The sequence below is a fragment of the Prunus dulcis genome, chromosome 3 (assembly GCF_902201215.1).
Source record: "Prunus dulcis chromosome 3, ALMONDv2, whole genome shotgun sequence".
Classification (NCBI taxonomy): domain Eukaryota; kingdom Viridiplantae; phylum Streptophyta; class Magnoliopsida; order Rosales; family Rosaceae; genus Prunus; species Prunus dulcis.
Genome location: NC_047652.1, coordinates 19,284,564 through 19,302,810, shown reverse-complemented (window position 1 = coordinate 19,302,810; position 18,247 = coordinate 19,284,564). Strand labels below are relative to the sequence as shown.

General features: G+C 37.5%; 3 protein-coding genes across 3 annotated transcripts; 1 reads left to right on the top strand and 2 right to left on the bottom strand.

The window, feature by feature from the left end:
• Positions 1-3,198: 3,198 nt before the first annotated feature.
• LOC117623033 (peroxidase 27-like) lies at positions 3,199-4,577 on the bottom strand. Its single transcript, XM_034353872.1, has 4 exons — positions 4,356-4,577; positions 3,987-4,175; positions 3,721-3,886; positions 3,199-3,605 (listed from the first exon to the last, which is right to left on the bottom strand). The coding sequence occupies exons 1-4, from the start codon at positions 4,575-4,577 to the stop codon at positions 3,199-3,201; spliced, it is 984 nt and encodes a 327-aa protein (XP_034209763.1).
• A 2,789-nt stretch (positions 4,578-7,366) lies between these two features.
• Positions 7,367-8,122, top strand: LOC117623404 (ubiquitin-like protein ISG15). Its single transcript, XM_034354370.1, has one exon. The coding sequence runs from the start codon at positions 7,367-7,369 to the stop codon at positions 8,120-8,122; it is 756 nt and encodes a 251-aa protein (XP_034210261.1).
• A 31-nt stretch (positions 8,123-8,153) lies between these two features.
• Positions 8,154-10,758, bottom strand: LOC117623403 (APO protein 4, mitochondrial). Its single transcript, XM_034354369.1, has 3 exons — positions 10,602-10,758; positions 9,872-10,164; positions 8,154-9,361 (listed from the first exon to the last, which is right to left on the bottom strand). Exons 2-3 carry the CDS (start codon positions 10,150-10,152, stop codon positions 8,650-8,652), a joined length of 993 nt encoding a protein of 330 aa, XP_034210260.1. The 5' UTR covers positions 10,153-10,164; positions 10,602-10,758; the 3' UTR covers positions 8,154-8,649.
• Between the last annotated feature and the right edge of the window lie 7,489 nt (positions 10,759-18,247).

Below are 18,247 nucleotides of genomic sequence, written 5' to 3'. Positions count from 1 at the left end.
TGTCCATGATGGACAAAGCAATGTGCCAGCAAATGGTTCATCTGCTGCACGCCTAAAACGTGGCAGACCACTAGGCTAAAGGGATTCAGTTCCTCGAAAGAGGAAGTTGATGGGCAAAATGAATCCAAATGAAATTAATAGAGAGCCCACAATTCATAATTCAAATGCCCCTAAAGAGGGACAGGTACTTCTTGACAAGGAAAACGTCATTGGTGAGACAAGTGCACCTAAAGTGGCAACCGTACCTGAAAGTCAAGAAATCTCCATAAATTCTACGTCCATTGATGAATTGTGGAGTAGAAATGAGATGATCATCGATGATATATTTGCATTCTCAGTGGCTGCTGAAATCATAAAAGATGATGATATTGAACCTTGCTCTATTAATGAATGTGCACAGAGGCAAGATTGGCCTAAGTGGAAAGATGCAATCCAGGCAGAATTAAATTCTTTGAAAAAAAGGAGTGTTTTTGGACATATAATTCCAACTCCACCCAATGTGAACCCTGTAGGTTACAAGTGGGTATTTACAAGAAAGCGCAATGAGAAAAATGAGATCTCAAGGTATAAAGCGCGACTCGTTGCGCAAGGTTTTTCACAAAGGCCTGGAATTGATTATATGGAAACGTACTCTCTAGTAATGGACACAATTACATTCCGTTACCTAATAAGTTTGGCGGTTTCAGAAAAACTTGAAATGAGACTCATGGATGTCATTACCGCATATTTGTATGGAGAATTGGATACAGATATATACATGAAAGTTCCAGAAGGATTGAGGTTGCCTGAAGCAGCCAGAAATAAACCACGGGGCATGTTCTCAGTTAAATTGAGAAGATCATTATATGGGCTAAAACAATCTGGACGAATGTGGTACAATCGTCTCAGTAAGTATTTATTGAAGGAAGGATACACAAATGATCCTATTTGCCCATGTGTGTTTATTAAGAAATCAGAGTCTGGATTTGCGATTGTGGCAGTATATGTCGATGATATGAATCTAATTGGAACTTCTGAAGAGCTTCAAAGGACTGTTAATTATCTCAAGCGTGAGTTTGAGATGAAGGACCTTGGAAAGACAAAATATTGTCTTGGCTTGCAGATTGAGCACAATGCTAATGGAATTTTGGTGCATCAATCAACTTACACTGAGAAAGTATTGAAACGGTTTGGCATGGATAAAGCCCATCCACTTAGCACTCAAATGGTCGTTCGATCGCTTGACATTAAGAAAGACCCATATCGTCCAAAAGGGGATGATGAGATAGTCCTTGGTCCAGAAGTACCATATCTTAGTGCCATAGGTGCTTTATTGTACCTACCACAATGTACCAGACCAGACATATCATTCTCAGTCAATCTGTTAGCAAGGTACAGTTCTGCTCCAACATGGCGACACTGGACCGGCATCAAACATGTTCTACGATACCTTCGTGGGACAACAGACATGGGGTTATTCTATTCTAGTGAATCGACCAACGCCCAGAGTATTATTGGTTATGCTGATGCAGGATATCTCTCTGATCCACATCAAGGACGATCACGGACTGGATATGTATTTACATGTGGAGGAACTGCGATCTCATGGAGGTCAACAAAACAAACATTAGTGGCCACATCTTCCAATCACTCAGAAATACTTGCCCTCCATGAAGCCAGTCGTGAATGCGTTTGGTTAGGGTCGGTAATCCATCACATCCGAAGCACATGTGCCCTACCCTCAACAACAGACACTCCAACAATTCTGAATGAGGACAATGCAGCTTGTATTGCTCAGGAGGATATATCAAAGGTGACAGGACCAAACACATATCACCAAAGTTTTTCTATACACATGAGCTCCAGAAGAGTCAAGAAATCAAAGTCAGACAAATTCGCTCAAGTGATAACCTGGCAGATCTCTTCACTAAATCATTGCCGAAATATACTTTCCAAAGGTTAGTGCATGGCATCGGATTACGACAACTCTGCAAGCAATCAAGTTGGAGCATGCAAAATCAGGGGGAGCATTCAAGAGTCCTCTAACATAGGACATATGCACGTTGTACTTCTTTTCCTTCGCATAGATTTTCCCACTGGGTTTTTTCAAGCAAGGTTTTAATGAGGCAACCAATCTAGGGACATGTGGTCTCCAAGGGGGAGTGTTGTAAAAGTCTTTATGTGGAGCCCACTAACTATTCATTACTGTTCATTAACTATTCATTACTGTTCATTTGGCGGCTTTGATAGAGTTTGTCTGTCCCGGGTGAATAGTGATGAATAGTGATGAATAGTGATTTTCTCAGCCTATAAATAAGAAGAGAAACGGAAAGAAAGAAAAGAGAAGAAGAAAAAGAAAGAAAAGAGAGAAGAGAAAGCAGAGAGAAATTTTCCTAGAGAGAAAATTCAGTGAGCCACATATGTTGTAAACACTAAAGTTGTAGCCACAGATTTTTATAGTGAAAGGTTGCCGCTGCTGCTCTCCGAGGACGTAGGCATAGCCGAACCTCGTTAAAAGCTGTGTCTTATCTATTTTACGTACAGCTCAATATCCGCACATATCTCAGATTATTTTATAACAGAAATATTTTATTGTGATATTTTGCCAATATCTAACTGGTGGACCATGTCGGCTTAGATTATAATAATCAACACAATCAGAATTCAGATCCGTTAAAGAAAGTTGGCGAACAATTGTCTCTGGCCCTTTATTAGCATTCAAGCAAGCTGTACACAAACAAATATTTCTGTCTCAAACGAATATTTAAGCTTTATTAATTTGCAATTAATAATCGTTTTTATAAGATTAAAATGCCCCACAATACTTTATTTACCCGGAAAATAATTGAGAAGCTGCACGATATATATGGTGAAGGCTCCACCACCATAACACTGCAAAATCACATGACCTGGTTACCAACTATTGGCTGCAACCTTTTGGAACAGCGAACTTATATTACACACGTTCTGTTTTTTTATGATGCAATCAAAAGGTGTTCCTTTGAAGCAAGGGATTGTAATTAAGAGACTTGCGTCTCAAATGGGTCGAACTTAAAATAATAAAACCCCATTATTTAATTAGTGATGATGAAATTATGTCGGGAGGTTCATACTTTTCCTTCAACAAGCCAACTTATATTACACTTGAAAATCCAAACGATCACCAGCTGAAACAAAAATATACAGAAAATATATGAACTTACTTACTTGCATTTGCCCTCAATTAACAAGAGCACATTGCTTCCTTATTTCACCTGAGTTGCCCGTGAGGACCCCAATGTTTCCCATATTTACCATTGAGGCACCAAAGTCTTTTAGGAAGGTGGCTCCATGAGAGGTGGCTTGCTGTATCACATAAGCTCTTGTCTCAGGGTCATCAAGAAGAGCTGAATCAGAATGGAAAAGTCCTCTTCTTTTGGCGACAAGAGTGTAGTAATCTTCATCAAATGATTTGAAGCTTCCAGGGTCCATTTCAACCAGGGTTTTGGTGTCCCCTGGCTTACATTTTTTCTTCAGCCGAGCTATGTAGTTTTTGTCCAACTTCGGGTCTGTGTCTCCTTTATCGGTGAAATTGTACAAGCGACTTGAAAAGGAATCGCAGTGAGATGTTCCGATGGTGTGTCCTCCTGAGACAGGGGGAAAAAAAAAAGAAAAAAAAAAAGGAGCTTATAAGTTAGAGTTTCATGAAACAAAAACAACCAGACAAACAAAAAATTCTTTATCAAACTTAAGATTCGTCACCTGATAGAACCACTAGGTCTTTAACACCTAGACCCTTTGAAGCAAATGTTGCTTTGAGCTGTGTTATGTTTGAAAAAGGAGATGGTAACCCTCTTAAGGCCTCTGAGTTTACTGACACTCTTCCATCTCTACGTCCTGTCGGAACCTCCCAAAATGATCCAGGAAGCTGAAATTAAAATATCGATTCAGTAAGGCTACCCGATTATTTAACAACATATGCAGTAAAATTATAGAATTATGTGGATACAAGATTAGTTTCTTTTTACCATTCTTACTGCGTCTCGAGCTACCAATGCCAAGATATCAGCACAAGAAACAACACCAGGACACTTCTTTTCTACTGCAGATTTCGCAGCATCTATGACATGGAACCCTCTTAAGCTTAGGTTGGGGATTGCATCTTTCTCAGCGCTATTGCTCGCGGTGGAATTCAACAGCACAGAGCCATCACATCCCTGCAAATCAAAATTTAATGGAGTTAGCTAGGAACAAAATTCAGTCCTTAACAATTGTTCTGCAACTTTTTTAGTGGAGGAAATTATGTGCATGCATGGACTAGTAATGCATACAAGTACATATTGCCTGATCAACATTTGATGGATTAGGCAAGTAATGAATGCAACCAAACAACATACCCTCACAAAACAATCATGAAAATGCAGCCTTAACAAAGGAGCAGCAAGAGTTGGTGCGCGAGATATGTAATGCTGAGTAGTTTTTGCCACAATAGTCTCTAAGTTTGGGCATGTTTTGTGGTAAAACCCAACTTTCAACTTCTGCCCATTGCTGAAGTCTGAGGCCAACAGAACAAGCAGGAGTTGAAGCAACAAAACTGAGATAAGCTTCTGAGTAGCCATTGTCTTTAGATAGACGTATGGTCGATACGAATTACCAGTGTGATATGGTACGAGACATGTGTCATGGGTTTTATAGTTATGTTTAAGCCTTGGAATTTGTCAGAACATACTGTCCTTAAGAGTTGACGATTTGACAACTTCCTCTCCAAAAAATAAATAATGAAAAGAAAAAGGATAAATCTTCAGACAGAACCCAGTGCAAATTAAAGGCAACAGAAAATTAGAGTTAAGAAATATCAAATAAATTGTAATTTATCTAACAGTAAGGCCTCCGAGTAGGTGTGAGGTTTTATCAGAAAAGACTTCGGCATTATTAAAAACTAAACCACTTTGTAATTTATTTAGTCAAGTTTCCGATGTAAGACTTTATATTCTTCAACACTAGTAATGCTTAGACCAATTGGGGAAGTATGAAAATAATGTCACAGTAGCGGGATTGAGGAAACGATTGAAAGAAATAATTAAGAATTCATGTTGAAAACTGGAATATGTTTGATTGCAGAGTATTAACAAAAAACAAAAAAAAAACAAAAAATTATAATATAATCAGTTTGAGAGATGTTGACCTTATCAATAGCATGCTAATTCATGCAGAGAATTTGGCCTATTACAGATAAGAACAGAATTTTATAACAGAAATTGCATTTTACATTGTTTCTAAAGAAGTCAATGAAATTTCGTGGCAATCATCAATCAGATAACATAGTTATGTATTAAACATTGATTACATCTGTATTAACTATTACTTGGCAAAATTATTAAAATTGAGAACGTAAACTACGTACGTAGAGCATACTATACGTACGAGAACTGGCAACGATGCTTCCTGGAGTATAAAATGCCATTCTACAAAGAGATTGGGTCTAAAATTTCCATTACTGATGGTTGGTCATGATTTAATTAAATTGCTGACTTAATTAGCATGCACAATTTGTTAAGATGATGGCGTTGCAGATTAAGTGTGAAAACAAAGTCAAAGACCCAATATTCTCAAGGTTATGCCAGAGTGTGCTATAATTTGAAAATGTTTAGTTTGAGGTATGACTCAGTCTCGCACATTTGGTAACGGGCTAACAGGGAAGACTATGATTCATAAACACATGCTCATACAAAATTGAATTTTACACAGTTATTGAATGTCCGATATAGACAAGTTTTACACAGTTGAATGTATGTACAAAATGACTAAAGACAACATGGATATATTCCTTCTAGAATTCCTGACCCAACAACATTTTTCCATTTTAACCTAGAAGTAGCATACTGTCAAAAAGGGCACTAAGATTCCTTTTTCATATTGGATAGTGAACATGGGTGGCTTTGAGGGTGTGCAAGTGGTGCCACCAAGGCCTCTGATTTTTGAGGAGCCCCAATTTTTTTTATGTGTATAATATATGTTTAACAACTGTTATATATTGACACAAAGACGTTCCTAGTTTTGTTGGTTTGCAGGGCCTCAACTTCTATTCAAGGCACGACTTCAGAACACGCTTGTGTTAAAGGCTTGTCTGATATCAACACCAACATTCAATATCCCAGCTCCTTTCACAACCACAAACTGAAAGATCAAAAGAAATTAGTCAGCAATATGCATGTCCACGTTCTGCTTCAATTGCTCCCAAATCAAGTGGTCACAACCACAAACTGAAAGATCACAAGGAATTAGTCAACAATATGCATGTCCAAGATCACAAGGAATTAGTCAACAATATGCATGTCCACGTTCTGCTTCAATTGCTCCCAAATCAAGTGGTCACAACCACAAACTGAAAGATCACAAGGAATTAGTCAGCAATTATGCTCAGATATTCAATTTTGCGAAAATAATGCATCCAACTAACTCAACCAAAATAATTAATGATGTTTATGAAATATTGATATAAAATAAATTAGGTGTTAAAAAATATTTAATATCTGAATATGATCTATGATGACAAAAACTCATCGTCACAATCACGATGATTATTCAAAAGTTGTAAAATCCCTGATCCAATTTAATCGATTTAATCCAATTTAATTATTTTGTGAAATTTCAATTTTGTCCTTGGGAGTAGGGGTACTTTGGTCACTTTAAGAAAAAAAACATTTATTGTATGACATTACGTAATGATGTAAGTTTGTGTTAGCTTATGTGAGGCCCCAATTTAAGGTTTGTACAGGGCCTTCAAAATCTCAAGGCTGGCCATGATAGTGAAACATAATTCCAACAAAATAACAAAATGCCACTCACTCGCACAACCACAAACTAATCAAAATAATTGCATCGAGTTAATGATTTTCCTGGAATATTGATACAAAATCATCGTCACAATCAAGTTATTGAATGTCAGATACAGACAAGTTTTACACAGTTGAATGTATGTACAAAATGACTACAACATGGATATATTCCTTCTAGAATTCCTGACCAAACAACATTTTTCCCTTTTAACCTAGAAGTAGCATCCTGTCGAAAAATGCACTTAATTAAAAACTGTGCAATAATCTTGCTTAATTAGCTCTACCACTAATTAATTAAATATGGTGTGTGCGTCCTTCATGAATTATATGCTCATGATCAAAGTAGTAGAGAATGCTTTTTGCATGAATTCAGATACAAATACAAATAGAATGATGGAAAACTCATGTTTTTGACATGACTCTAAGATCAAAGTCATTGTCAACTTAAAAACCGTTCTTCACCAGCATAAAATTAAAAACCCATCTGCCATTCAGTGTTCTTATTTGTATTTTGGTTTTTTTCAGTCTCACAGAGCAAGAGAAACTATAGGCCAGTTATGAGTGACAAGATGAGGGTCATTATTGATACATGGGGACATGAATTCACCATAGAAGTGGGTCTCAAAGAACCTGTCCTTGAAATCAAAGGGAAGATTGCACAACTCTTGGGCATCCCAATGGCTTCACAAACCCTTGCATTGTGGGGATGGGAATTAGAAGATGGACTAGACATGGACGACTATCCAATTGTCACTGAAGGTACAAAAATTAACCTCACAATCAAATGCACGGAACCTCCTTTTCACCGTTCTAGTACGATTCCGATTATCATAAAATTTTCAGCAATACAGCATCACATAGAGGTGAACAGAACAGAAACAGTGAGTAGCCTTAAAGATACAATCCACATTCTTTATGGTACACCCATCAAAAGAATGTCACTCTTCTTTTGTGGAATTGAGTTAGAAGAAGATATTCGTAACTTAAGCGAGTACGGCATACGTGAATTTTCTGAAATCCTTGTGTTCCTCAAGACCGTGAATCGTCTGACGGATAATCCTCCTTCAAGGAGATTGAGTCTTGTGGTACAAACTTCCTCAAGCTTGCTTAATGCATCCAGAATTCCTTTGAAAATGAAGGACTCAAGCACAGTTAATGAGATGAGGCAACTGCTTTTAAGCAGGAAACTTCTTCCAATTGATGATTATTTGTTCATACACAAGCAGAGGACCATGCGTGACAATTGTAGCCTCAGGTGGCATGGTGTTGAAGATGGAGATCCCATATATGTGTTTAAAGGGACCGTCCATCGCAGCGGATATTGACATGCAAGAAGAGTGGTGCTATAGCTGAAAATGAAATTTAAACTAATCTAATTATATTTAAAATCTATTGGAGAAGCACAACCGAGCATTCGATTCCGTTAGGGATTTTAATTATTCATCATGTTGTATTAACCATCTATAAGATCATTAAGAACAAGAAAATATCAACTTAATTTCCTATGAGTTTAACCCCTTTCTTACTCTTTCCACTATATCTTGTTTCTGTGTCCATAGCAAAAGCAGAGCTACACATTTCCTCGGCTCTTTCATGATCCATGTCAAGGGGGCAATACACGCCATTTCATTGAGGGTTCCATCTTCGACCCATCGTCATTCATCTGATGGTTAAGATCAGATGACAAGGGAGCTTCCGTGGGGCTCCAACTTCCGCTTCATATCATCAAACGTCATAGTTAAACAATTTTACACACATCTGCGATCCCAGGGAGCTCCTGCTGGGCTTCAATTTCCCACCTTGGAATCAACTGCATTTACATTTGATCTTTTGGATGGTACAAACTTCGATTTCAAAGTGTAGCTACACCCTGTAGTTTCATCAAACAGTGATACTTCGAGGGTGCAATGGCACCTGCCTGTGTGCACAGTTCTACTACTGCTGGAGCATGCCCATAAAAGCCCCTCCCTTCATTCAAAAGCACTTGAGGATCCTGAGGCCGGCGCCGCCATACAATCTTTGGAGGCACAAGATCATCTACATTTGCCTTTCTCCAAAAGTGCGTTCCCTGCCAACTCTCATACTTAAAAATTCCACAAAGCCTAGCCTTATGCCCAGAAGGCCCTACATGAACTTCTGAACAATGTTTACACACTTTTGCTGGATAAACCATCAATAACTTCTCCACGCCATTTCTGAGAACTTCCCATGCCTTCAAAGTTCCACTGGCAATCATAACCAGTTCATCAGGTGACAAAGACTCAGCTCCATCAACACTACAACAATCACTTTCCGGGCTCCAATTTGAATACTGATTTCCATCATTTGCCCCTGCTTGCCAGCATAGCTCAACAACTGCAGGAACACGTTCAAAGTCAAACCTCTGATGGTGCTTAATAACATCCTGGAACATGTGCTTCAGGTGAAATGCCTCTACTGGAGCAAGCACATCATTTAAACCACCAGTTATCCATTCATGAACCCGATTCTTGCCACGACGTTTGAAACCACAACAAGTCTGAATTACATGGCCTTTCTCGCCTATATATACTTCTGGGCAGAACCTGCAAAAGTAGGATATGGATGAAAAACTCTGGCTTTTCTTTTGAGTCACAAAAACTGTCCATCAGAGCAGGAGGGAGAATGGAGATCAAATAGATTAACTCTAATTTGGAAAACATAGCTAGTGCAGCTCTCAAAAATAGTACTTAGGGAGCTCAGGAACATGTAGATATGGTGGTCTAATTTTTCTGAGACAAGAAATACAGAACATAAACTACGAAGCTTCCATGAAGAAATTTGCAGAGGACAGATCCAAGAAAATTTGCATTTCAAAAGGGCTTGAGTATGTATTCCACTATTGACATCTATAAAGACACTCAATCATCCTAGATTTCATGGAAGTTTCCTCATAACACAAGCCTATAATTTTAAAAAAACATGCAGATCAAAGTCGACATTGTTTCACGAAACATCTTTAACCTATGTAATAGAAAAGTAAGGATTTCAATGGTAAATAATTCAAACCAAAAAAGAACAAATAAAAAGTAAAACTTGGCAGATGAGGGATTTACTTGCAGGCCATAACTGGTAACACTTTGAGGAGGGTAGAGACACCTTGCATAAGGAGCCTCCGGGAATTAAGGACCTCCTGGGCCACTGGAATCATGCCCGGTACTGGATAATCCTTAGCCCGTTCTTGGATTCTCTTCTGAATCATAGGCTTTAGCTTCCTTAAGTCCATCTTGTTTGAGCTAAAATACCTTGAAAAGGTGTACATAATCTTGCCATTGAAATTGGAACTCTCAAACAATTTCTTCCTCAGTGCCATAATTTCCTTTTGTGCCAAAACCATATAAAATCACATCTGCTCCGCAAAGGATAGACGAAAAGCCAATGAGCCAAATGCAGAAAACATAACAACAAGTCACCCATGTCATATTTGGATGGTATAACGTGCAACAAGTTACTAGCTGAGCACAGCAGTACAGAAAGCAAACACATTAATTACCAAAGTAGAACTCTTTAATCGATTCAAAACCACAGCTTCCATAAAACCACCATGACCCAATTCCATATAGAACCCAGCTTATACAAAATCCCCATAAACTTTAAATTCCAAGGGAGAAAAAGGGAAACCATTTTTCTCAAGTTTGTCAAATAACAAACTTTACAGGTTCATAACTCATATAAATCAAAGAAAATAAGAAAGGAATTAGATTTAAGTATGCAATCAATCAACATAACCAAAAAAATAAAAACCATATCCCAACAAACAGCAACAAGGAAGAAACGAACAAGTACCTGGATGCAAAGACTATGAATCCGAGCAAGCAATGAGAAACAGAGTAGAAAAAATAAGGGAGATCGGGCGAGAAGGTGGGAAGTAAGGCAAAGGTTTCGGCTTGGCTCTGTCTCTGTGGGTATAGGAACCGGAGGTCCGAGTATGAGAGAGTGAAGATCCAAAGATTTTGGGCCTTTGGCATTTGTGCTAAAAAACCTAAATAGAAGGGTTTTTTTCTAAAATAAAAATAAAAATCTGAGGGAAAAAATAATCGAAAGTTGGGTAATTCATAATTTAAAATGGCTAAATTTGGAAATAGAATAAGACAAAAATAAATTCCAATGCTCATCTTCTCAAATTGTGGAAACTTTTTTTTTAATCAGAAAATTGTGGAAACTCAATATGATGTTTAAAATTAAAACTTTTTTGTTGGTTATTAATTAGAAGGCTACACTAATTGAATTAGTAATTGGCTTTTGGATCTTATGTTTGAATTTTCACTGCTAGAATATGCTTATTTTCAATATAAGACTGCCACCTCATTAAAATAAGATTCAATGATTTATATTTTAACGCGTGTATGCTAGTTGGAAAAAAAAAAAAAAAAACTTAGTTGCTTATTAATTAGAAGTCTACACTAAAAATTGAATTAGTAAGAGCGTCCACAATGGACTCCCTAAGCCACCTTCTTAGGCAAATTTTAGGATGGAATCGTAGAAATGCAACTCCAACCATGCTCCATATCTACCTCCTAAAATAGGGAGTCCACTAAGAGCTCCTAAATCTGAGGAGAGAGAAAGGACTCCTAGTGGCTCCCTATAATTTAATGATGCTTTATTTAATGAGTATTTCAAACCTTTATTTAATGCTAACTATTTTTTATTTTATTTTTTAATATATATGGACCAATAAAAAAAGAGTTATAGCATTTATGACTCTTTAAATTAGGGAGTATGGTTGAAGTTGAAATTTTTTAGAGAGCTGGTAAAATAAAGCATCTACAATGGACTTCCTAAACCATCTCCTTAGACAAATTTTAGGGAGGAATCGTAAAAATGCAACTCCAATCATGCTCCCTATGCACCTCCTAAAATATGGAGTTCTCTAGAAGCTCCTAAATCTGAGGAGAGAGAATTGACTCCTATTGGCTCCTTATAATTTAATACTGCTTTATTTAATGAGTATTTCAAACATTTATTTAATGCTAAATATTTTTTATTTTTTATTTTTTAATAGAGATGGACCAATCAAAAAAGAGTTATAGCATTTATGACTCTCCAAATTAGAGAATATGGTTGGAGTTGAAATTTTTTAGAGAGCTCCTAAATGGCTTTCTTATATTTTTAGCTAAATTTTAGCTAAGAAATAGAGAGCATTATTGTGGATGCTCTGTGGCAGAAAATAAAATTTTAAATCATCCTTTTTTAGGAAGGTGATTTACTAAGAGCAACTCCACCCATTTGCCCATTGCCATGGCAAGGGGGGGCTAGGGCGGCCACTATTCACGTGAATAGTGGTTGCCCTTGCAAATAGTATTGTGTGTTTCCACTCGTTGCCATGACAAAAGGCAATTACTATTCATTTTTTTGTTTTTTCCACAAATTTTTTTTTTATCTCAATAATTAGTTTGGATAATATTTTCGAATAAGATTTTCGTGTTCCTACGTGTCAAGACTATTCATAATCGGATAAAATTTTCGGATAAGATTTTTGGGTTCAAAATTCAAAATTCAGATAAATTTTTGGGTTCAAATTTCAGATGAATTTCAAAATTCAAAATTCAGATAAGATTTTCATCCAATCAAATCAAGTCACATGGCATCTCTATCTTGGCAAAATTTTCTATAAAACCATAGGCTCAGCTCATACCTTTCACACCACATCTTTTTATATTTTCATTTCTCAGAGTTTAAAATTCATACTCCATTCTCAATGGAAGATTTTAGGAAATCCTTAGAGAGGCAAGAACGAGAAACAAATGAAAGAAGCCATAGACACGATGAAAGAAATATGTTACAGAGAGAAGAAGATGAACAAGTTTTCATATCAGTGGCTTTGCTTGATGAAGATAACCAAGGTCGCCGCCATGGTTCAGAAGTCAGTCATCGCCGGAATGTGGACAGACATAGGCATTCTCGGCGTAAGAATCTTTTGGAAGATTATTTTATCCCAACTTCTTTGTACTCTGATGTAGGGGTGGGCACTCAAACCGACGAACCGAAATCCGAGCTGAACTGCACCGAACCGTACCGAAAAAAATCGAGTTGACCAAAAAGTCAACAACCGGTCAAAAATCGAATCAGACCGGTTTGAACAGGTTCCAGATCTGATTCCATGTCTTCAAAAACCAGACCGGGCCGAACCGAACCGGTCAAATTTAAAAAATATATAATTTCAATATATATTTATATTTAATGCTATATTTTTAATTTCACTATAAAAAATAAAAAAAACTAATATTTATCCAAGTTCAATTTCAAAATATATCTCTTTTCTAACTTTAATATTTATTTTTATATGAAATTGAATAATTTGTTAATAATAATATTTCAGTTGAGAATTGTATTAAAAAATAATTTTTATAATTCGGTTCAAAACCGAACAGGAACCGAAACAGGTTCAAACCGAACCAGACAGTTTTTGAATTTTTTTTATTAAAACCGAACCGAACCAAAATGGATGAATAGTACCGGATCGGTTCTAATTTGAGGCAAAAATCGGTCCAAACCAAACCGTGCCCACCCTTACTCTGATGTTGATTTTCGAAGGCGATATAGAATGCAACCCTATTTGTTCAATAAAGTCATGCATGATATTTGCAATTATGATGCATACTTTGTTCAAAAGTGTGATGCTGCTAGGTTTTGGGACTTTTTCCGGAGCAAAAGCTTACAGTTGTTATACGAATATTGGTGTACGGTTCATCTGCTGATCAAGTGGATGAGATTGCCCGGATGGGAAAGTCCACTACGTTGGAGGCCTTAGTAAGATTTTGTTATATAGTCGAAACTCTATACACTAGAGACTTCCTGTGCAGACCTACTCCCAGGGACCTCCAACGGCTTCTACAAAAATCCGAAGCTCGAGGATTTTCAAGAATGATTAGTAGCATCAACTGCATGCACTGGCAATGGAAGAATTGCCCAACTGCCTGGCAAGGAGATTACGGGAATAGAAAAGGCCAAAAAAGTATCATCCTTGAAGCCGTTGCTTGCTTCGATATATGGGTTTAGCATGCCTTCTTCGGAGTTGCAGGATCCCAAAATGACCTCAACGTGCTGGGTCAATCCCCGGTCTTCAACGATGTTTTGAGAGGTGAAGGCCCGAAATCACATACCAAATCAATAATACAGTGTACCATATGGGGTTTTATCTAGCTGATGGCATCTACTCGAGGTGGATCACATTTGTCAAATCCATTCCGAATCCCCGATCCCAAAAGCAAAAATTATTTGCTTCATATCAAGAAGGATACAGGAAGACGTCGAAAGGTGTTTTGGCATCCTCCAAGCTCGGTGGTTGATTATTCAAGGTGCGGCGCGTATATTTGATGAGGAGGTCCTGAGAAGCATTATGATGACTTGCATCATCCTCCATAATATGATTGTAAAGGATGAGTATGATTATGATGCTGCAGAGGTCTACGAACCAGATCCCATGAACACAGTGTAATAACCCAAAACAACATATCTAAAAAAAGTAAGAAAAATATCTTCTAGCAAAAAGACAAGTTTGCCCTCGCATATTTTAATGGGGGAAAATTTGACTTTTTAATCGAGAAAGAATTTGGGAATTCCGCTTACGCCATTGCGTAGAGCGCGGCGAAACGAGTTCGTAGACATGGAGTAGACCCGAATCGGAGTTGTAACGAAGAAGTTATGGTCTAAATACCGCGAAGGGTAAAATGGTAATTGGGTCAAAAAATCAGATTTTCATCCCTTTCTCTCTCTTCCCCCTTCAGATTTTTTCTCTCCTCTCTCTCTCTCTCTTCACGATGGCACCAGCCCCGGTGCGACCCTTCACCTTCTCGGCGACGGCCCGGCCACCACAGGCCGAGCTGATCTCCGCCGTGGGTACCATCAGGTCCGCCTCCCTCTCGCCGTCAAAACCTGACCGACCTCCACCCTTGGGCCGGCCGGAGCTGACCGGAAAACCATGTTTTCCGACGGATGTTCGTCCGAATCCACCCGAACTTCCAGCTCGAATTTCTCCTTCAATTCTCCACCAAATCGATCGAGTAAGGCACCAGGAGTCCAGCTAACCCACAGGAGGGACCTTCGAAGGGTCCAGCTAGCTCGGACCAGCAGTGAGTGGACCTTCTTTCATGAATTATTTTATATAAATGAGTTATATAAAGGATTTCTATAAATAAGATTTCATAAGTGATTTTATATTGATTTTATATAAATGAGTTTTTATAAATGAGTTTATATTTTGATTTTATATAGTTAAGTTTTATGAATAAGTTTATATGAGCAAATTTCATTATTTGATTTTGAGTAAGTTTTATCGAGTGCTTTCCGAGCATGATTAGTACAATAACATTTCTATAAGTTTCTGCTGCTTTGTTACATATAACAGATATAGAAAACAGAGTTTGAAGCTTATGTCAGATGAGATAGCAGCTTGATTCTAGACTTCAGTTATTGATCAGACTTTTCTAAAAGTATTTTATTTTAAAACCACCACGTACCCATTTTTATTTGGTGATTACCCACAGTTGGACCGATGTCTACGGACATCTAGTCCGATTTCAGTTTATGTCAGTGCACTTGACTTTGCCTCACGAGTTTCGGGGACGCTCGGACCGTGAGTGCCAGGATTTGCGGCTCGGCAGACTTGGTGTCCCGAGACCTGCCAGGATTGCGGCTCGGCTGACTCTGTGTCCCCGAGACTGCCAGGATTGCGGATCAGGCTGACTACGGTCCCCTGCATCCTGCCAGAGCGACTCGAGCTGACTTGGTGTCATCGAGGAATCTGCCGGCGGATCAGGCTGATCATAGTCCCCTGATTTCGCCAGTTTACGGCTCGGGTAGACTGCGTGGCGCCCGAGACCTGCCAGGGGAATTGACGGACATGACAGGGGTACAAATAGGTGGTATTTTCAAAGGATTTGAGTTTTCTTTTATTCAAGCATAACTTTCAGTTATTTTATATCAGTTTCTTGATATTCGTGCATTTATATTTTTACATATTTGTTCAGTTATACGAGCACATTCATTAGCAGGTTTTTACACGCTTGTATGAATACCTTGTATTGAAATGTAGATAAACCCTCGATTTAGATTTTTACTTATTTTTAACTGGGGGTTATTATGTTTATAAAATTGTTTTTCAAGAACATTATTTTTGTCCACTCACATTTTCAACCTGTTTTCGCCCCCAGGCCGTAGAAGTGCGCAGGATCCACCACCGGGCCATTCATAGCTTCCGCGCCTCAAAGTCAGGTAGAGTGTTGTAGAAAATCCTTATAACCCTGAAAAATTTAGAAAATGCTCTGATATCTAGTTGAAACTGAGAAACTAGCATTGAGATTGGTTACTTGAGATATTCTGGCAGTTGGTGTGAAATCATTTGATTGTTTAACAGGTGAAAAATTTTGGGATTGGTCAAAATACAGAGGAGACTCTGCCGAAATTTCGGCAGAAGTCTAAGAGAAATTTGAAAAGAATTTGAGACGAGAAGGGTAAAAAGGTCTTTTGTGCTCAACATTCTCCAGATGTCGGACACACACAGGATTCGACTCGGTTTCCAAAGCGGAAATTGGATCAGGTCCTGTCACACAGCCTTGACACAAATTTATGAAAGGGCCATGGGGCCAAGTGGAGAACCGCGTGAGCCAAATCCGTTGGTTAGGGATGATCGTTACATGACCCGTATGATAGATCGATATACAGAGATGCAATCTTCGTATATTCATGAAAGACGTCAACTTGACTTAATGGAGCATCTATGGGTGGTGAAAGGCAACGAAGATGAATGATGGAGTATAGATGCTTTGGTTAGGTTTTATTTAGTTATGGTTTGGTTGTGTTGTTTTTTATTTATTATGGTTTGGTTGTTGTTTGTTATTATTATTGTGCCTTGGTTGTAGTTTTTTTAATTTTTTATTATGCTTTGGTTGTGGTTTTTCCTTTTAATTATGTTTTGTTTGATGTATGGAATATGTTGAATAAAAATGTATTTTATTGAATGCTTTGTTTATTAAATAAAGAAAGCCAATACAAGTCATTAAGAATTACTACTACTAAAATAAAATACATGAATTACAACAACTTTAATAGAAAACATGAAAAATACAAATACATAAAAGGTATGCCAACTAATTTAATGGTTTTGATCATTTAACCAATCCGTGTTGCTAAGCCTATCATCCTAGAAAAGTCTTCTTCTCATAACATCCCTTCATTCTAGCTTCCAAAATTGTTTTGTTTCATGGGACATATGGCTTGTATCCATCATCATGATTTTCCGATCCGTCTTGTACATCTCTTTTTTGCGTAAATACTCCCTTTCTCGTGTATATTCTGCTCGAATTGCCATTTCGTTCTCTTGGCGTTTCTGCTCTATTTCAACTCTTATGACGCTCTGCCTTGCAATTTTCTCCAAAATTTTTGATGTATTACTGCTCGAATTACCCCCTTTCTTTGCCTTCGCAGCCTTTTGACCAATGGGTCTCGGCTCCTTTTCGATGGGTGAGTCTTGACTCATAGGGGAATCGAGAGTTGAATCCGATGTCATTGAATCACAGAGTGGCGTCTCGTTTAACATAACGGCTGGACCCGTGGGAATAATTCTGAAGCGTTTACAATTTTTCACCACCTCTCAACATTCATGATGGTTGAAAGTTTTTTTGCCTTGCCCAATTGCACCAAACCACATCTATGCTTGAATCATCTATTAAAAAAAAAATGCAAGAAATATTTAAAATATATTGGATATGCAAGTAACCAAAAAAGAAAAAATGAAAATGCAAATAACCTTACAAATATATTGGAAGTGCAAGAAATATTAAGAAATAATTGGAAATGCAAAAAATATTAACAAAATATTAAGAATGCAAGAAATATTAACAAAATATTGAAAATGCAAGAAACATTAAAAAAATATATAAGTATTAGGACATTAAACTTAATAAAACGAAAATTAGAACATATTTACTTCGCTACTAAGATTTTCCCCGTTTCTATGGTTATCCCTCGCTTTTGCCAAGGCATCTCTTCATTTTGCCAACTCTTTATTGAGAATTTTCCACCTACTCGACAATGCCATTTCGGTACGAGTCAACCCCGGAATTTTTTCACAAAATTCGGCATGAATTTTTTTTCCACATATGACAAAATTTCATCTCATTGCCTAACACAGAACAATGACTAATTTGGACCCATGACTCTGACAAAAAAACATCTTCCATGGTGCTTCACGCCCTCCGGTTTCGATAGAAGAAGCCATAAAGATAAGAAATAAAAATACAATTTGAAAGAGAGAAAAATGTTGAGTAAAAAGTAAATAAAAGTAGAAGTATAAGAAAATGTATGAGGATTGGTGTTGAAAGTGAATGGTATTTATAGGTATTTATAGAAGAAAAAAAAATCAAAATTTTTTAGAATTTTTTTCATAATTTTATTGCCAAAAAAATGTCAACCGTCTTCATGAGTCCCACTCC

What these genes read in the sequence shown, in the direction of transcription:
- LOC117623033 (XM_034353872.1), bottom strand. Translation starts at nt 4,577, where the DNA reads ATGGCTACTCAGAAGCTTATCTCAGTTTTGTTGCTTCAACTCCTGCTT. An exon ending in CTCGAGACGCAGTAAGAATG is followed by an intron (nt 3,887 to 3,986) that starts GTAAAAAGAAAC and finishes TTTTAATTTCAG; the next exon opens with CTTCCTGGATCATTTTGGGA. An exon ending in AGACCTAGTGGTTCTATCAG is followed by an intron (nt 3,606 to 3,720) that starts GTGACGAATCTT and finishes CCCCTGTCTCAG; the next exon opens with GAGGACACACCATCGGAACA.
- LOC117623404 (XM_034354370.1), top strand. Translation starts at nt 7,367, where the DNA reads ATGAGGGTCATTATTGATACATGGGGACATGAATTCACCATAGAAGTG.
- LOC117623403 (XM_034354369.1), bottom strand. Translation starts at nt 10,152, where the DNA reads ATGGTTTTGGCACAAAAGGAAATTATGGCACTGAGGAAGAAATTGTTT. An exon ending in TTACCAGTTATGGCCTGCAA is followed by an intron (nt 9,362 to 9,871) that starts GTAAATCCCTCA and finishes CTACTTTTGCAG; the next exon opens with GTTCTGCCCAGAAGTATATA.